The sequence below is a fragment of the Leguminivora glycinivorella genome, chromosome 5, assembly GCF_023078275.1.
Source record: "Leguminivora glycinivorella isolate SPB_JAAS2020 chromosome 5, LegGlyc_1.1, whole genome shotgun sequence".
NCBI classification, from domain to species: Eukaryota; Metazoa; Arthropoda; class Insecta; order Lepidoptera; family Tortricidae; genus Leguminivora; species Leguminivora glycinivorella.
In genome coordinates this window covers 9584841-9605416 of record NC_062975.1, presented here as the reverse complement: position 1 = coordinate 9605416, position 20576 = coordinate 9584841, and the positions used below count along the sequence as shown (strand labels likewise).

The following is a 20576-nucleotide window of genomic DNA, read 5'->3' as shown; positions in this document are numbered from 1 at the left end:
ATTAAAAATATATATTTCCGATCTTCCTTTCCCTATGTCGTCTTTGTTACTTATATGCCTTTTTAGTAGTTCTGCTACTGTATATTTAGATATGTATGTGTGTATATATAATATAAATTTAACGTATTTAATTGACACTATTTATTCACGATGTCCGCAACCAGTATGCTGTCCCGCACACCTCGCTGGCTCCGCAGAAAACCAGCGCCGTTGACACGCCTGTCGTGTCAGCTGCATTGCTGAGTGGAGACCATTTCGGCCTCTCATTTCTACTTCTACTGTTTTGTTTTAAGTCTTTGTATTTCTATTTCTGATGTTTGTAGTGATGTATTGGCTGAATAAATGAATTCTATTCTATTCTATTCTAATTTGTCATTAATATTGACTTAAATAAAGTCTGGGTTACTATGGAAAACAATTTAAACGGAAACTTTAACTAATGCTTCTAGGTTGGTATTAGGCTGTTGTTGTTTGAGATGCAATAATCACCTTGCATTAAGAAATAAATGTATTCCTTTTATTTCAAAAAACATGCATATAAAATATAAAAATTTGAACAACAGCTAAAGAAAATCGCACAGGAATCGGGTTAAGTCGAAGATGAGATCTGCATTAATGGTGACCATGATGATCATGACCATGATGTTGGCTGTATTTTACGTCTGCGTGGAATCTGAAAGCAATGTTGAAAATAATTGGTCAGTATAATTTTGTAAAAACAAAACCCAATATAACAGTACAATTTATGGAACCAAATGAATAATAAACTGGGACACATAATAATAAAAAAACCCTTCTCTTATTTTAATAACACGCGATTTTGTCCGGTTTAGGAGTATTTTGATGTATGAGTTCTACGATATTAGTGAAGAATTGGCCTGAAGAAATGTTACTTGCGATACGACACACAAAGCGGGTTGTGGAGCGGAAACGAGTCGTTTTCAGATTTTGTTCTTTGACGCTGTTTTTTTGACCTTGATGATATCAGAATGACATTATTTAAGCCTTGGTCAATCTGACCCGTCGTGGGCTACGTCCAGCGGCCCGTCGTCTGTAGCAATTGTATGATTTATGTTTAAAAATATTCGGGACCAGTCGTTCGAAGTAGGCAGTGATGCGGTGGGTGGACGCTGAACGTCACCCGCGACAGTTCAGAACGACCAAGGTCTTAGATGATCTAATGACATGCGTGTTAGGGCCAGTTGCATCAACCACATTTGACAGATACATCATCGTCACGCAGCAGACGTCTATGGAACTTCCTATACCTACAATAAAATTGAACGAACGCTTTAACGGTGACAGATGGTTTGATGCAACCGCCCCTTAGTAACAGTTGGCCTTTTTGACTCACCCATGTTTGTCGGCGTGATATTCCACATGTCTCACGTGGCCATCGGGCTGGTGAAGGCTGTAGCGGCCCTTCACGACGTCGCCGTCGCGGTGCTCCTGCTGCTTCTTGTTGTCGTGAGTGTGGGGGTCTTCTACATGATACTCGAACTCGTACTTGGGATGACTCTGAGGAGCGTAGAAGAAAAAAAAAACTTAACATTCGAAATAAAGGAATCTTAACTGTAGTGTAGTACTATCAGCTGCATGATTGCATGGAGAAATTTTGAATGAATTCATTGACAAATTCGCCATGCACTTTTGCAGCTGATAGTACATATAGGTATGTTAGCCTCTTTGGTAACGAGCGGAGGTATTGAGGTTGCGTACCTCTTTAAAGCCAGTTATGCCTCCCATGCATGTCTAACAAATGAGTACGAAAATAAACGATGACATGACATAAACAAGCTACCATTGCTTCCGCTTGTGGGTCACCCCATTCTGGCGGAGGCAAATATTTTTATGTAGATTTAAGATTCTCACTTGGCAAATAAAATTTGATTTGATTTTCAGTACTAATGTGGATTAGAAAAAGATTCTTCTGTCAAAAATATTTAAAAAAAAATACGTACATTCAATTAAAAACAGACAAAGCAAGCTCAACCGTGCCTAAGTATTTTCTGAAAGATATTTCATATCTTTATTAAAATAGAAAGTGTATTATAGATGTGACTGTATTACATGCATGTAATTTTTTTAACCAATTTATGGTTAACTAAATACAATATTGTCTGGAAGAAATCGCTTCTTTATTTTGTTTTGTTGTATTTTATCAAGGTGTACAATAAAGAGAATTTATATTGTATGAAACCTATTGATATGCTTTATGATAACAATTTATTCGAATTGTGCTTAATAGATGTGCCAAATATTTGGTATTAATCAAATTGGTTTTAATTTTTTGATGTCCAAAAAGTTACATTTTTAAATGTTAAATCATTGTGACTTATTACTTCACACATTCTTAACAATTTTAAGAAATAACACGGCTTGAGTGCATCTATTCCTAATCATCTGCATCACATTAATTATTCCACCAAACACTTACATGATGTTCATGTTCATGTTGCTCATGTCCATGATGTTCATCATGGCGCGAGACATGCACATGCGAGCGCGCATGGCCATGATGCGCGTGGCCATGATGCGAGTGGCCATGCTCCGTGTGGCCATGCGACTCCACCCAGTGCGGGCCATGTCCGTGGTGCACTGTCTTGATGTGCACTTCCGAACGGGCGATTCCGTGGTGCCCGTGCCCATGGCCTTCGCCTTCTTGGGCGACCACCGCAGCAACGAACACCGCGAAGCACAAGACCTATTAAAAAATGGTTATCAGCTCACACAAATAATTGTTTTTTTTTTATCCGCAGGGTGTGATAATCCAAAATGAGAACAGGCGTAAGTCGTATCGTAATTCGTAGTTAATATTCCCTCTCGCTCTTCTGATGTAGCCAGGATGCATTTCGACCGCCTCAGAGCGTCAACGATTGTCACGTTTGATGTACTTATGACTCTAATTGATTATTCTGATAAGAAAATCATGGGTTTTTATAAGATTGATTATCTTCATGCACTATATTATAGGTATACCTGTCAAGTTATTTTTTACCTTAGAAAACATAATGGATTTGATGAATTCTACCCAGGTCTATGTCAGAATGTATACTGAAGATAATCTGAACTAATCCTGCTTATATGAACATGAACAAGGTTATAATGATTTCTCGGTAACTAAGGCTGAAAAAATTAAAACAAATTTTCCAATTATTTCTTAAATGTTTTGCGAATCATATACCAGGTACTCATTTTAATGATGTATGTAATCAAACACTGCCTGCCGATTTGTAGAGCATATATATTAGCTTTAAAATGGATTAGTCTTACTTTGGTATAAGCCAAGTACTTACTGAACGAGACGGCTATACATATATTATGTTTATCGTACTAATGCGAAAGAATGAAAGAGAGAGAATACTGAATTTCATAGCCACAGAGATAACGCGAAACGGAATATGCCAATGCGCTCAGTTTGTATTGCTTGTAAAAAACTGGAATCACTACCGAGTAGGTAGACCAACTGGATCTATTTTACCATTTTCTCGCGTAATATTCAACCATCGTAACCGGAACGACCGGGCGCACCCTCGGTCGGTAGTGACCCTGCCTGCTACGCCGCGGTCCCGGGTTCAAATCCTGGTAAGGGCATTTATTTGTGTGATGAGCACAGATATTTGTTCCTGAGTCATGGATGTTTTCTAGGTATATAAGTATTTATATATTATATATATCGTTGTCTGTATAGTACCCACAACACAAGCCTTCTTGAGCTTACCGTGGTCCTCAGTCAATCTATAATAAGAATGTCCTATAAGCAGATACGATTTTTTTTAAGTTTCAGGTAATAGTTAATTGGAATCATGAATTCATAAAAATAACCTAATTTAAAATCATATCATAACCATATTAAATTGACTTCGCATGTTTAGTATCTATTAATATATGTATCGTCTTTGCATTCCTTAGGTAAGTCATATAAAAACAGTGTGTAAATCTAATACGGGCGAATGTCTTATCGGTGGTTATTATCAATTATTATACACGTAGGACATAAAAATGTAATTAGATAACTTTTACTTTTACTTACTTGCAATTGAAATTAATGGTAGGTAATGCAAACAAGCACTCGTTAAGCGCTCGTTAACTGTCATTGTCATCGTAACCGTTAACTGTCAGTGTCATAGTAACCATGCTTACAGTACTGCTAAGAATTTATTTTTAGGCACTGCTCCCACCGCGAGCTAGTAAGCTATGAGCTAGCGGCTATAAAAACGAACAAATGATAGTCGCTCCCGTGCAAATAAAAGAGACACGCCGATGTTATTCTCTCTTTTATTGTCTTTTATTCGCACGGGAGTGCTTATCTTTTGTTCGTTTTTATAGCCGATAGCTCATAGCTTACTAGCTTGCGGTGGGACCAGTGCCTTAGAATTAATTATGGGGTGACAATGATAATCAAAAGTAACACTTCTTAATGATGACATTAATCGATTGTATGTATTGCGAATATGTTTAATTTATAGCACTGGCAGTGTCATTTATTAAAAATTAAGTAAGTGTTTTATTAAAAATTAAGAAATATAAGACATAATCTATTTCAAAAGTGTATTCTCTAAGGACAAAACGTGTTTTAATTGGTTGCTCGCGTTATAATTAAATAGCAAATCATTCATTTGCCGAACAGGAAACATACCATTTTCCATTATTTACGATGCAGTTAATCAAGTATTTTAATCCCATTTTTGTTAATTAAAGAGGCGTAAAGTTTAACAATCTTAACATTCATTATGAGCATATTCGCTATTTGCACGTCAGACCCTTTAACACAACTTGCCTTGTCCGCGAGTCCATACATCAACCGCGACTTCAAGTATGGACTCGCGCACGACAAGCAAGTTGTGCTAAAGGGTCTGGTCACCAGATTCTGGTGCCCTCAATTTGTCGGCCTTTCCTTATTAATTGTTTGGTGTCGAATTAGTTCCAACAGCCGCCACTAGCACCTAATGTTGGACATGCCCACAAATTAAGATGATGGGTATTTCTGACAATCGGCGTCACTCTGTCACGCACGTTGCCAATATTCGACTTAGTTGTATGTGAGTAGGTAACCATCATGCAATGATTTTGGTAAAACATAGGTACATAAAGTTGTTACATTATTCTACTCCTACGTTAACAATACATCAATCAATTATTTCAAATTAGTAAAGTAATAAATAACGGAGACCTTACTCATAATATATTATTATGTAATCGATCCATATGCAGGTTATTACACCACTTAAACCAGAATTGCAAAAATGCATATCGTATGTCGGCTTCCGAAACTGAACAAACCAGTTTATAGTTAATTAATGCGATGTATAAAATCGAGAGCTTTTGTTGAGGCGGAGTTAATTTTGCAAGTGCTTTAGACTAGTTAGCATCATAATGATTACAAGGGTACGTACTCAATTAAATTTATAGTGTGTATGCTTTAAAAGGGTAAAAGAAATGGCATTATTGAGTTATTTATGTGAAGTGAGACAGTAGAATTCGTCACTTGCAAAATATCTATTTAAATTAAGTGACTTATAAATCTTATAATGTAAACACTAACAAACTGATGGAACTTTTAACATCTAAAACTAAAAATATTCTTTTTTTACACTTGTTCAGGTATTGGCCGCTTTGGCCATCGCGGCGGTGGTTTACTGTCAAGAGCACCATTCACACTCTTATTCCACCGTCATCACCCACGAAGCGCCAAAGAAGATCGAACAACACGGTCCTTCATATACCACCTACCAAATACCTTCCCATCAGGAATCTATTGCGTCATTCTCATCTCTCTCCTCACTCTCATCATCTGTTTCATCTAAAGACCAAGTCCCTAATTACGTCCTTCCTACTCCAGAAGAAGTTGAAAAACTACCGCCTCCAGTGATCCGCACTCATATACCATCCGAGCCCGCACCCGTACACCAAAACCAGGAACCGCCGGTGCCTGTTCAACATTATTTCACACCTGTCAACTTCCAAGCTAAACCTGTCCAGCCAGTACTTCAACCTATTCCTGTGCTTCAGCAAACAGTGTCTGTGCATCATCAAGCTCCTGTGGAGCAGCAAGTTTCCTTGCACTATCAACCCACCCCATCGATCCAAACAGTTCATTATCAAACTCCTTTAGAACAGCAGGTTTCTCTGCACTATCAGCCCACCCCATCGATCCAAACTGTATCCATGCAACATCAACCTACGATTCAATACGAATCTTCGCCTCTACACTATCAATCTCCTGTGAATCATTTCTCCTCACCTGTTCATCATGAAATTGCTTCAGTTCAACATGAAGCGCACCAACCTCATCAAGAGCACTATGAAGATTATTACGTAAGCATTTTATATATTTTCGTTATTAAGTATCTACTTAGTTACATACATACATACAAACATATAATCACGCCAGTATCGCATAAAATGGTAGGCAGAGCATATGAACTACTAAGTTTCAGTGCCACTCTTGGCAAAAAGGGGTTGAAAGAAATCGAAATTGTGTCATTGCAGTGACATGTCGCCAGCCACTGTTTAACCCATATCCCACAGTCGACTTCCACGACACCCACGGGAAGAAAGGGGGTGGTGAAATTCTTAACCCGTCATCACTCGGTAACGGTACCATCGGCAACACTGTTAGCTGTACATTTGTAATCCTTATGACAAGGGCATATAGTCTAACGATGGTTAGTGGTAACGGAAACTTTGATTGATAATCGTTTTGTGTCATTCGACGTTTTTACCGCCTATAAAAAATCTGTCAGTCTTCAAATTTGTGTTTGAAAATGTGTTTATATTTCTTTGAATTTCGTCTATCCAGGCGCACCCTAAGTACGAGTTCGAGTACAAGGTTGAGGACCCGCACACCGGCGACAAGAAGGCGCAGCACGAGGCCCGCGACGGCGACGTCGTCAAGGGCTACTACAGCCTGCACGAGGCGGACGGTTCTGTCCGCACTGTTGAGTATTCAGCTGACAAGCACAATGGGTGAGTCCAATAAAGTTGTTCAAAATGTCATAATGAACAACATTTTGTGTAAGAGTTGCTATGTAAATTTGTTCTGTCATCTGTTAGGTTTCGACGTCATGTATTCCTTTATTACTTATTTAATTCCTCAAATAATTAATCTGCGTAATCATTCAAAAAAAATTTAATTTTCTTCAAAAAGAAAGTGCGTGATTTTTAGTGTTCTAAAATATCTCACGAAAGTTAAACTTCTAAACCTCAATTAGTTTCAAGGTATTCAGACAACGATTACATTGTATATTTTTAAATACCTATATTCGTTAAAATACAAAATTACGAACATAATATTTCTGATAACTAATAGTCATCCCATAGATAAATTCCTGAATCAAGTTTAATTCTTTACTTAATTTAGGTAAAGGTTCTCAAACTGTAATACTTTGTGACTAACTAAGAGAAATCGAATACCTTAGTACTTAATGACGAACTAGTTCAATGTTAGCCTCACACGTCATGTCAATTTTGAACACGCACATCCGAAAGGGAGTAGAGGCGCATGCGCACCGCCCAATGTAAAAGTATATCGTGTCATTCACGAAGACGCACGCCTTGGTTCGTATTATCAAACTGCGTGCGTCATCATCAATGACAGCACTGATAGTAAAGTTCCATTGCCAGAAAAAAACTTGATATGTTAGGCCTGATTTAGCTGGCGGCGCGGCGTGCGAACTCGCATGCGATTTTAGTTACACGGCGCGGGCTGTTGAGGTTACATACAATTTTGCACAGCCATCAAATACCGCAATGTAATAAAACTCGTATGCGAGTTCTCGTACCGTCTAAACGGGCCCTTATTCGTGCAGAAAAGTTCTATACAGGGGCCGAAATTAGAACTATTAAAAAAAATATCCAGCGAACTAATCTACTAATACTACTATTCAATTCCTCTTTGTATTTATTTCTGGTGAATCATAAAAATAAAACACGTACTTACTCGTAGGTAAAATGATTAGGGCAACGTGTAAGCTTTTATTGAACATGATTACCAATCTGGGAGCCGATTTTTGAATCTCGGCCATTCGATTTCGTGAAATTCGTTCAACAATATCTCCACTACTAGCGATTTAAATTCTACTATTAACAGAATCGAAAACGAGTGGTCATTACCACTAGTTTTAAAATTACTAGCCGTCCTTTTTCAAAAATAGCATTACGTCGTTTTCCACAGACTTTCTAACGGCGAATTCATGCGTTCTAAAATAAAAAATCGATCCCCTGATCTAAATTATAACCAGCCAAGACCATAGACAAATGTATCAAAGTTGTACTTATAGACGTGCACTTACGTATTCTAAAGTACTCGTCTTACATTCATATATGTATAAGCAAGGATTATTTATATAGGATTTACATACTTCATACTAAGAATTATCGTGCCTCGATTTTTTAGCGCCACACTGATGACGCTTACATTTTTTTTTTTTCAAAATAAGTATTGACGTGATGTATTTCATTTTTTCTTATAAAAAAATATTTAGTGAAAATATGATTTTGGCCACTTTCAGGCTGCGAAACAGCGCCATCTAGTTTTAAGCTTAAAAGGCCCGTACATTTCAGGGGTACGCTTTTTTGTATGGGCTTTGTCAGTCCAGTATTAAATCGTTCTTGGTATAAGTATTTAAATAAAATACGGAGAGAATGTAAAATATCTTGACCCACTTTAATGAGACCGGCTAAAAATGCTATGGCACTGGTCCCACCGCGAGCTAGTAAGCTATGAGCTATTGGCTATAAATACGAACAAAAGATTAGCAGCCCCGTGCAAATAAAAGAGACACGGCGATTTTAATAGCTCACCGCTGGGCGAGTAACTATAAACATCGCCGTGTCTCTTTTATTTGCACGGGAGTGATTATCTTTTGTTCGCTTTTATAGCTGATAGCTCATAGCTTACTAGCTCGCGGTGGGACCAGTGCCTGTAGGTAGTAATTTTTTAAACGCTAAGCCCTTAAAAGCTGTTAAAACTACTTTTACACCAGTGGCAAACAAGCACACCTAATAGTAAGATCTTACCATAGCCTATGGATGTGTGAAACTCCTCCTAAATACTGTATTTTCTATTTTTAGATTCAACGCGAACGTGAAACATGATCATCAACAGAGCCACCATTAAAAATGTCCTGTACCTGCAATATTATTTATTAATTACCTCTACGATAATGTTAGTATTCTTATATTAAGTTTGAATAAAAGAAATAAATGTTTATTACGTTGTTTAACTTATTTAATACCTACCTTTGTTAATCCAAAATAATTTAGATGTCATCGTATAATTTGATGACATTTTTAATTGTATAAAATTTTCACAAGGATACAACATTTGCAATGATGAACTGCGGAAATTTATTTCCGCGTTCCGCGGCTGAACTAATCCCTCATAAAATACCATTAAATTAGATAGTTAACCTACTATTTTTTATTTACACATGTTACCAACTCAGTGTTACGCCATTCAATATAGGTTTCTATTTACATAGTAGGTAACAAAAACATTGAGTTACACTAAAATATCAGTTTAAAATTCAAAGCTGGAATTCTGGAAACATAAATAGTGGTGAAAGCTGACAAGCGCTATACCTACATCGAATAAAAAGTATGTACAAAAATTAACTAGGTCTAGAAATTGCGGTAGGCCCGTACAATCTGTATCGTAAGTATCACCAGGCTTCGTAGCCGAATGGCATTTCTGCGACGCAAAACGAAATAGAAACTCCGCAGAAAGGTCTGGCTTTGTCGCGGCAATACGCAAGAGCGATAGAGATAGATATCTACGAGCGTTTCGTTTCGTGAGCGTTTGGGCATTCGGCTACGTCCAGCTGTGACAATCGTTGACGCTATGCGGCGATTGAAACGCAGTCTGTCTCTGTCACGCCACTATAGAAGACAGGGAGAGCTAGATGAGATACGCTTACAAAGCGTGAGCGATTGGAACTTTGGTTAGGTACTTAGTAGTGCCTTCACTCCAGCCTGCGGCTGTCGCGAGTTATTAACACTCGTTGACAAAATCCCCCTTACCTCCCTTGTTGCACAAAATACTATTATATTACATAATTATTCAAAAATACGAGATCATTCATCCGTCAGAGCCTGTCTGTATATTATTAGAAAGCAGAACATCCTCCATTTTCGAATTTTATAGTCTCAGTCGTTATAAATTTTGATATGTCTTGTGAGTGAAAGATTTTGGTTACCCAATTGGCAAATTAATTTAACTTGTCAAAAAGGATTATGCGACGTTCTTGCCAATGTTACTTCTTCCTATTCGCAATTCTGGACAATCTGAATTCTACGCAATTAGTATTTCACTTCATTCGCTATTGTGCACAGTTATTACTTGTGAACAGTGGCGATTCTTCCTGTTCGCAATTCTGCACAATCTGAATTACACACAATAGTTTTTGACCTCATACGCTATTGTGTCTGCACACAATAGCGTATGAGGTCAAAAACTATTCGCAATTCTACGCAATCTGAATTCTAACCAATAAGTATTTCACCTCATTCGATTTTATGCACAGTCATTACTTGTGTACAACCTCGTTATGCACAATCTCAGCTTCCTCAATCCCCGCAAACACGCACACACAGAAACGCAGAAAGTGCCTTCCGCGGCGCACTAGCGTAGGCAAAGCTCCATATAGCATTATTAATATTAACACATTCAACACCAAGAACCCGCCTGGTAGGCACTCGTAAAGTTTCCTCAGATGCCGGAGAACCCGCTGGGCGGGTCCTCGCTAAACAAGCGGGTGGTTAAAAAGTGCGACCGGTTTCAGACGTAGTGCGCCATTTTTTGTCTAGCAGTGAATGTGTTAACTACTATATATAATGCGGTACACACTCAGCAAAAATAATATTTAGGTGTCATGCTACAGATGGCGTTGTTACAAGCACTGTATTCAATTTTGACACCCAATTTGAAAATAAAATAAATCTAACCAGTCACCATATCAATATCTTGTAAACAAAATGTTAAAATCATACTTTTGCTGGCTAGAGGTATAGACCAATGTTTACTAAATAATTACAGATGTAGTGTGAAAAGCTTTTCCTTCGTATTTTTCGGGAAACGTTCGTATTTGTCATGCTATAACCTCCTGGATCCCCCGGTCCTCACTTGAGGACATAAGATCAAAAAAAATCTCCTGTGAAATGTCAAAGCAGCATAACAAGTTTGTAGGCATAGAACGTTACCGAACGAAACTGTCAACCAAATAAAATAGACACCTAGCCTCAGATGGCCAATCAGCGATCTGTGCGGCTTTGACATCTGTCACTATCGGCTACACGGTGTCCCGCGGTAAGTAAATCCGAATTTATCTCACTGAAAGTCTAATTAAGGTAACGGCGGCTTTGCAAATACGCATTTTATAGGCAAACCGACCAATTTCTTAAAAAAAGTTACTCACACAAAGGAAGCCTGTTTAGTTGACTAACGCACATATAGGCGATAGAGAGTGTGAATGAAAGAAGACGCTCGCTATTTGACAGTTTTTGCCACGGGGCCGCGGGAAGAGGTTGTGTCATACTGACGTGTGACGCTAAACCTAAGTGAACTCCAATCTCATTTAGTAGTTTACGTAATAATTATGGCAAACAGGTGAAAGTTATGCATTTCAAATTATTGTTCATAGTTTTCTACATGACTTCTGAGTACTTTTTACGTATTGTTTAGCCTGGAAATGTGTTTAAAGTGGAAATTAAAAGACAGCGGTGATAGGCGCCATTTCGTGAGTAGATTCTATTACTGTGGTATACCACAGTAATAGTTAAAGTAGTGATATTAGTTCTTTTTGCTTTATTTTAAGTATATGTGATCAGTTATATAATGTCTTACAGTTGTTTCAATCTTGATCTATTCACGCTATCAAAGAACTATTTACGCGGTATGAAAATTATTCAACAAAACCTTAATTTTTAGCAAAAACTTCATGACTGATTTCGTAGTTTCTATGAAAACCGTTAATTTGTCAATTTTTTTAAACATTGACATAAAGTCTGATGCTTACTTACCAGTTATATAAACTTGGTTTTAATATAAGGTTGCAGTATTTTATTTTCATTTGTAATGAAAATACATCTGTATGACTTTGTTTTTATGGGTCGGAATTAGATTTTATAATACTCCAATTTATGCCTATTACCGATGGTACGATCAGATAACCCTCGGTAATAGAATATATAAGAATCTATTACCGATCCATGCAATATTTGTTTGGGTCGGTAATGGATTCCTATAGAAGTATCTATTACCGAGTGACATATTAGTCTTGTATCAAAATATGACATTTAGTGTACCGTAAGTACAGATTTCTTAGGTGAAACTGAGTCTTCTGTGGGTATTCATAAAGGAGGATAGTATAGGTATATGTATTTGTCATAATTTGTATATTCAACCGTCGGTATTAAGCTCCGAATTTTGAGATGGGTTTCTATTTACCGATGGCAGAAAAACACTGTCATTCATACCCTCGGTAATGAAATCTCAATTCGCGTTAATAGAACTGCAGCCTGTTCATTACCACGGTAATAGAAAATTTAGGTATGTTGGCTTCAATAATCATTTTATGACATATAATAAACTAAAATGATCCTAAAACTCTTCAAAACTAATAGTTCAATAAATACTCTTTCCATAAAAAAATATTTGTGGTCGTTAATGAGCATTGATACCCTTAATTTTTTGGTATCTTTTGAAATCTTCCTTAAGTACCACGTTAATTGGCGCCATTACCTTATAGATTTTTGTTTGGTTTTAATTAATAAATATATAATGTATTTCATATGTCAGTAAGTAAATTTCATCCATATGGTTAAAAAACTTTGGTTTTATATAGCTCTGAAGTTTATGTACTCGTGTGAGTACTAGCGGATTTAAACAAGTAAGTTATGTTCTCGGATGAGTACAACCGGTCTCAATAATGTAAGATTTTTTATTTCACATAAAAGTTGATTACATTTTAATTCCGATTTTCAGGCTTAAAAAACTGTGGAATAGAGGAAAGAAGAAGATATATATCAGAAGTTATAAGATAGAATAAAATTGTATTAGAGGTAAACACCGTCAGCTGTGATGAAGAAGATGTTTCTGAGTGTGAACTGGCTCCAAGAGATAAAGAGACGAAGATTGAGATTGTACATGCATCTTCTTCAATTAGACTTCATCAGCAAAGTGGCTCGGCATATGCCTATGATGACTGAAAAGCAAACAAGGATACCTTCAAACTGGAAGAAGAGTAGAAGAACCACATGCTCTAAATTATAGCTAGAGCATTTGGTACTACTTCTTTGGGTATCCGTGTCTAAATATTCAGAGAAACTGTTATGTATACTGATTTCCATACCAAACAACAGTCAATTTTGTGAGTCTTATTATTTTGTATTGTTAATAAAATTTTAAAGATACTAAATAATTATCTTCAGTCACTGACACCGAAAAACACATGTACTAAAAACTCAATTTTAATGTAAGACCAAAGTCCTAATCAATGTAAGACTGAGTATTTAAGTTACTTAATTAAAGCTTAATCTATAAGGTAAGATAAAGATATCCTATAAAATCTAAAACTGAAGATTAAAATTATGAATTAAAACTAAACTATATTTTTATATAGATAAAAATGTCCTAAGAAATGTCAGCCATAAAATATTATTTATTTAGTAAGGAAAACTGTTACTGTAATTTCTAGTTTAGTTTTCATTCAAGTAATTTGCTTAATATGCAACTTACGTACCTTTGTTGCATATGTACTATTATACTAATAGTACCTACACAATTTATTCCAGAAGAGTTTAATATCAAACCGAATTTTTATTTTTTGCCTTTATTAAGTACCTACAGAAGTATTTTTTTGTGTTTATTATGCAAGATTCATAGAATTTCGGTTTATTTCAGACTGAATTAATATAGTTTTAATATAATAAGTATTTTTTTATGTAATTAAAGTTGATTTCTGTAGTATTTTGTTTTATTTGTTTGGTGTCTCGAGTGAGGACAAAGTCCCCATGTACTCACCTGAGCCCATAAGGAAAAATCGAGGGGAAAACACTATGATTTTTTTTACTATTTTTCCTACGTTACTGGTTACTTATTAAATCGATTTTTCCGAAAAAAATACAGTTTTTCCAGATTTAATACCTTCAGGATCCAGGAGGATAATAGTTCACATTGTGACATTTGATGAAGTAGAACTGCTGATAATAGATCAGAATGAAACTTCTCAGCGACGTATAGCTCATGTTAGGAGATTTCTGCTTTTATACGTGTGCGTGTTTGCGGGGATTGAGGAATCTGAGATTGTGCAGAACGAGATTGTACACAAGTAATGACTGTGCATAAAATAGAATGAGGTGAAATACTATTGGGTCGAATTCAGATTGCGTATAATTGCAAATAGGAAGAAACTATACTGTACACAAATAATGACTGTGCACAATATCGCATGAGGCGAAATAGGTACCTATTGTGTGGAATTCGAATTGCGTAGAATTGCGAATAGGAAGAAACTATACTGTATACAAATAATGACTGTGCACAATAACCAATGAGGCGAAATACCTATTGCGTTGAATTCGGATTGCGTAGAATTGTGAATAGGAAGAAACTATTCTGTACACAAATAACGGCTGTGCACAGTAGCGAATGAGGTGAAAAACCTATTGTGTGGAACTTAGATTGTGCAGAATTGCGAACAAGAAGAATCGCTACTGTACACAAATAATGACTGCACACAATGGCGCATGAGGTCAAAAACTATTGTGTGTAATTCAGAATGTACAGAATTGCGAACAGGAAGAATCGCCACTGTTCACAAGTAATGACTGTGCACAATAGCGAATGAGGTGAAATACTAATTGCGTAGAATTCAGATTGTCCAGAATTGCGAATAGGAAGAAGTGACATTGGCAAGAACGTCGCATAATCCGTCAAAAATTGTTAGTTACTATCAAGGACAATATAATACCGGTTCAGACAAAGCCCATACCAAAAAGTGTACCCTGTATATGAGTCTTTTAGGCTTAAAACTAGATGGCGATGTTTCGAAGCCTGGAAGTGGCCAAAATCATATTTTCCCAAATATTTTTGCTTGGTTTTATTTTTTATAAGAACAAAAGACATGCTTCTTTATTTTAATATCATGATATCACGTCAATACCTACACATTTTGAAAAAAAAAAAAATTGTAGGCATTATTAGTGTAGTTATGATATTATTTAATAAGTAGGTGGCGCTAAAAATTGAGGTAAGGTACAGCGGGGCAAATCTCGACTGGGGGACAATTGTAACTAATCCATTTACACTATGATGTTGAGTTCTACATGTATCCACTGAACACGCCTACCATATGTATATAACCGGTGAACACTCTATTTAATAATGCAAACATTGTAAAACATGAAAAAATGGACCAGTTACATTGCCTCCCAGTCGAGATTTGCCCCGCTGTACCTTACGATTCTTAGTATAAAGATTGTTAATCCTATAGGTACAAATCATTCTTGGTTACTATATGAGTTACTATAGTTGGTTAGTACTAGTCTGTCGGTATCAGTTCGATAATAAAAGTGACATATTTCAAACGACAACTTGTTACAAGAGTTTAAATAGGTAATTTTTGCACAGTCTGATATCCAAACCGCTGTCGGGATAGATTGATCTAGCTCTAGTATTTCTATATTTTTAAAGCACAAAATCGCTTTATATTAAATTACAGTATTACGCACATGCAGCCAAATGATAGTAATGTAACATGTACATTTAATGTAAATTTTAATACGAAGTATCTATGTAATTTAATTTTTAAGCCTTTTGTTAGATTGAAAAATTATCAACGCTTGAAGCATGGTACTATTAAGTAAGTTATTATACAATTAAGGGCATTCTGGTATTGACATTTGCAAATGTTTCGTAGTGCACTAGTTTATCGGCCTGACAGCCTTCACATTGGTTACATAAATTACGTCATACAATGGCAACGCCAGGCGCGTTACGGACATGATGCCCGCAGTAACAAATTCAATCAATTCGCTCTTGTAACATCTGCGGTATATATTGAGCTTATGACTATGCTAATTCATCAGTTCCACCGCGGAAGTGAAAGAAGAAGGATCGAAATGTTCGCTAAAGTGCGTGTTCATCGTTGTGTAACGACTAGTCCGATCACATATACTCGTGCATATAGAATGTGTGTTAATGAAGTGACTCTTGTTTCAGGCCTTAATCCTTGCCTTTGCCGTTGGGGCATCCTACTGTCAGGAGCATCACTATGCTCTCAAAACATTAGTGCGCCACGAACAACCTAAGGAATACATTCATCACCAGGCGCCAGAGCATTCGATCCACAAGGAACCAGCCCCCATCTACGAAGTGCAATACCAAACTGTTCCCGAGAGCCAGGAACAGGAAGCGCCAGCGCAAGCTATTCATCACCAACCTGCTGCCGATCATGAAATCCAGTTGACCAGTGCCAAGGAAGCCGAACCTACCTACGTTTACGTACAGCAGGAAAAGAAGCCTGTCCATTTCCATCATGGAATTTCTCTCCAATCGCTATACAAGCAAGCTGCCGCTGCTCAAAAAGCACCTGCCACTCATAAATATTATGCCCATCATGAGCCGTCCCACTACGAGTCGCACTACAACCACGAAGCCCTAAGCCACCACCACGCTGCCCAGCACCATGCTCCTGAGCATCACGCCGCATCCCACCACGCAGGCCATTCCGAGGAATCCCACGAAGAGCCCATCGACTATTACGTAAGTTTACAAACATCAGAATGTTAAGTGCTATGTCACTAAGCATCCGGTTCGAAATCAGCTTTCTATCTCAAGTGTTGTGCTCATGCATTTTAATCAATATTACCTAGTCTTACGCATTTAGATAGGACTATTAAGGACGAATGCGAACGTTTTGTGATTCTAGGCGCACCCTAAGTACCAGTACGAGTACAAAGTGGAGGACCCGCACACCGGAGACAGCAAGTTTCAGCACGAAGTTCGCGACGGAGATGTCGTGAAGGGCGTGTACAGCTTCCAGGAGGCCGATGGCTCCATCAGGACTGTGGAATACACTTCCGACAAGCATAACGGGTAAAGTTCTCTTATTTAAATACGTAAACCTACATATTCAAATACTAGTATAGTTGTAGATGTTATTATATATAATATCGTACTTTTTAGAGTTTCGTACATCATAAAGGAAAAACGGAACCCTTATAGGATCACTCGTGCGTCTGTCTGTCCGTCTTTCACAGCCATTTTTCTCCAAAACTACTGAACCGATTAACTTGAAATTTGGCACACATAATATGTGTTAACTTTTTGACCCAAAGACGGGCATGTAATTTAAATTAAGAAAATTTAATTATAGGGGCCACTTTTGGGGGGTAAAAGTGAAAATTAAAAATCAAAGTTCTTTGAACTATATTGTGTTACATATACATATCATATGAAAGAGCATTTAATAAGTATTTCAAAAATATTTTTTTTTATAATTTTAAGTTTTCAAATAATAAATAATTTAAGAAAATAGGCAAAAAATGACCATTCCCGACTTTAAATTCATCAGTCACGTGCAACACAAACATAATTAGGAATGATATGTCTATCAATGAAAATGGTTGACCTACAAACACAACGAAGACACCGGAAATGTTCCAAATAAATGTTAATTAGTTGGTCAGCAGAATAAGTAATTAACTAACGTGTTTCTTCTTTACAGATTCAACGCGGTTGTGAAGCACACGGCGCCAAGTCATCATGGTCACACCAAGCAACATCATGAGAACTAAGTCTTAAGCTGTTTTACTGTTTGTTGTTACATGTGTAATTATAAATTAATTTATTCATCTTTATTTACTTCTCTACTAAGGTTTTCCTATTAATAAACTTAAGAGACGCTAAACTTCAATATTTTCATTTTTTATTTTTCTTACTTTATCTGAATTGTGCCTATCGTCTGTCCGTTTTCACATTATCCGATTCGATATCGGATCTCGGAAGGATTTCAATAGAAAAAATCCAATATGGCGCCTGTAATGTATGGCATATCGGTCCTACATCCGATATCGGATCGGATAATGTGAAAACGCACTAAAAGGCACCCCTTTTAAAATGGCCTCAAATTCAACATGGATTATAACTAACAATAAAACAGGGTAGCTTACATTACACTTACTGTACGTTTAACCAAAAATAAATAATCATACTGATAAATTAATTACTTACTAATTTTTTAACCGACTTCAAAAAAGGAGGAGGTTCTCAATTCGTCGGGATCTTTTAATATATTCAGTAGCGTAGCTACTATTTGTTCTGTGATACCTAGTAGTAACCTACTTATAATGTAGTTGTAGGTAATGTAGGTAACTCAAACTACGGGACCTAGCCGATGCCATAATCGTTTACGCTTCGTAAGGTTTCGTAGCTAGCTCTCTCCATCGCTCTTCTGTAGTGGAGACACAGAACCAGACTGGGTCTCGAATTTGATGATCATCGTAGCGACAACGATTGCCACTTTTGCAGGGACGTGGGACAAAAGGTCTTAAAAGACTAGAGAAATGCCGCCATTCGGTCCGATTCAAACAAGTCTCTATCTTAAATTATGAGCTTATGAATCGTGACATGACCGTACAAAAAAGCAATACTTTTAGTCCGACCCTCTGAAAAGCGATGCCCTTTCGCTGGGCAGTGCCCGAAGACACGAAGATATGATACCAAGATACCAATGTGGTGTCAAAATATTTTTCGTTGTATTAATTTTTGTAAATTATGACAACAACCGTTAGCGTAGCGTATCGCTGTGACAAATTAAAAGCATTTCTTGCTTATATCTTTAAAATACGAATTTTCAAGTCTTTGGATTCTTCTATATTCTGCCTCTATTTCATTTATCTATTCGCCTACCAAAACTTACAATCAGTTACACTCCTTGACGAACGAAACGCAGTTGAATCCGTTGCGCCAATAATGAGCGATACAAGTAACTGGGTGCGTAGCCGAATGGTAGGTACAAACGCTCACGAAACGAAACGCTCGTAGATATCTATCTCTATCGCTCTTGCGTATTGGCGCGACAGAGCCAGACTACCTTTCGCGGCGTTTCGTTTTCGTTTCGCGTCGGAGAAATGCCATTCGGCTACGGCACCTGAGCATAGAAATAACGATGATGCGCTACGGAGTGAACGGCTGTCACTTCGTCTTGGCTTGCTGATAAAATATAATGGGTTAAAAGAAAAGTTTTACGATGGTTTCCAAGCGCAGTCAAATATCAACCATAATAATACATCAGATTATTATAATATATTAAAATTTGAGCAAAATTAAGCTACAACTAGGGAAACAAATCAAATTATTTTACTGAATATTTTTTATTTGTTCTGTTTCAAGTAGTGAAATACATAATTATCATACACGAAAGAAAAAACGACAAGGTCCCCTAGTGGCTAAGCTGGGAATTGATCCCGGGTCTTTAGCTTTTACCACTAAACCACGCGCCGGCTCGGCCACCAGTGGCCTTGTCGTTTTTTCTTTCGTGTATGATATCTTTTTCAGTTCGAAATTAAGCTATCAGCGATAATTAACCTATCTATGCTCAGAAGTTAGGTGTCGATTTGATTGAAAAATGATTAGGTACCTCTACGAATTCCTTTTAACGATGACAGGATAATTGTTACAGGGTGCGTGTTGCACTGCATCCTTTTTATGACTCGAACAATTACTATCGTCGTATCTAGAACAATTAGCTGCCTACTTATTAGACTCGTTTGTAGCTCGTGAAATACGTGTTTCGAGGGCACAAGATTTTCATGGCAAGATTCATCATTAGAACCCGACGAGGGATTTAGTCTCCTTCAAAATCCCAATAACCAAGTCTTTCCTGAAATCACTAGCCCTAACAACATAGACTTAATGATCAATAGCTCTAGCCATCAATTGTCATTACGATTATTTACAATAATAGGTATATTTAATGGTAAGTCAAAATCGCATTATTTTTGTCCTAAGTTTTTTTTTAAATGACATTGACAACTGATTGTCAATCGATAAATCAAGAGTTATTTTTGGGTCTTTCAACAACGAGATACCGTGTCTGCAAATTACGATGAAACCAGTTATCCCACAAAAAAGAAATTGACCATTCTACAATAAGGCAACAACAATTAGGTGCTACGAGTGTTAGGGCAAGTGATCGTTATGATAAATAATTTACTATTAGGGATTATAAAAATAGGACAAAACTTTAGGTGTTTCATAATAATTGATTTCAGTGTGGTTTTTATTTAGTAAACTCCAATAAATCGTTATAATTTACAATCTGGCAGTCAATCATGTCACACGAACTAAATACATATAATAATCAGAAAATGAAAAAGTTGATGAAAGTTTTTGACGGACACGTAAATTAGTTTCATTGGCATGGTTCATTAAAGATTGCATATTATTTATACCTATGCAGTATGTTAGTATTTGTTTGTCATCACATCATCAAGTGTTTGTAATCAAAAACAATGGATTTATCTGAAGAATTCGATATTGGTGATGATTTTTTTTAATACTACGTCGGTGG

The 20576-nt window shown here is 36.8% G+C and overlaps 3 protein-coding genes across 3 annotated transcripts; 2 read left to right on the top strand and 1 right to left on the bottom strand.

The window, feature by feature from the left end:
• Nucleotides 1–612: 612 nt before the first annotated feature.
• On the bottom strand, nt 613–1746 carry LOC125226480 (cuticle protein 19-like). The gene is made up of 3 exons (XM_048130466.1): nt 1720–1746; nt 1355–1518; nt 613–673 (listed from the first exon to the last, which is right to left on the bottom strand). Exons 1-3 carry the CDS (start codon nt 1744–1746, stop codon nt 613–615), a joined length of 252 nt encoding a protein of 83 aa, XP_047986423.1.
• A 3603-nt stretch (nt 1747–5349) lies between these two features.
• LOC125226185 (extensin-3-like) lies at nt 5350–9208 on the top strand. The gene is made up of 4 exons (XM_048130099.1): nt 5350–5388; nt 5605–6318; nt 6803–6969; nt 9076–9208. The coding sequence occupies exons 1-4, from the start codon at nt 5377–5379 to the stop codon at nt 9119–9121; spliced, it is 939 nt and encodes a 312-aa protein (XP_047986056.1). The 5' UTR covers nt 5350–5376; the 3' UTR covers nt 9122–9208.
• Nucleotides 9209–16089: 6881 nt separating this feature from the next.
• LOC125226186 (histidine-rich protein PFHRP-II-like) lies at nt 16090–17918 on the top strand. Its single transcript, XM_048130100.1, has 4 exons — nt 16090–16134; nt 16223–16765; nt 16932–17098; nt 17730–17918. Exons 1-4 carry the CDS (start codon nt 16123–16125, stop codon nt 17797–17799), a joined length of 792 nt encoding a protein of 263 aa, XP_047986057.1. The 5' UTR covers nt 16090–16122; the 3' UTR covers nt 17800–17918.
• Nucleotides 17919–20576: the final 2658 nt, after the last annotated feature.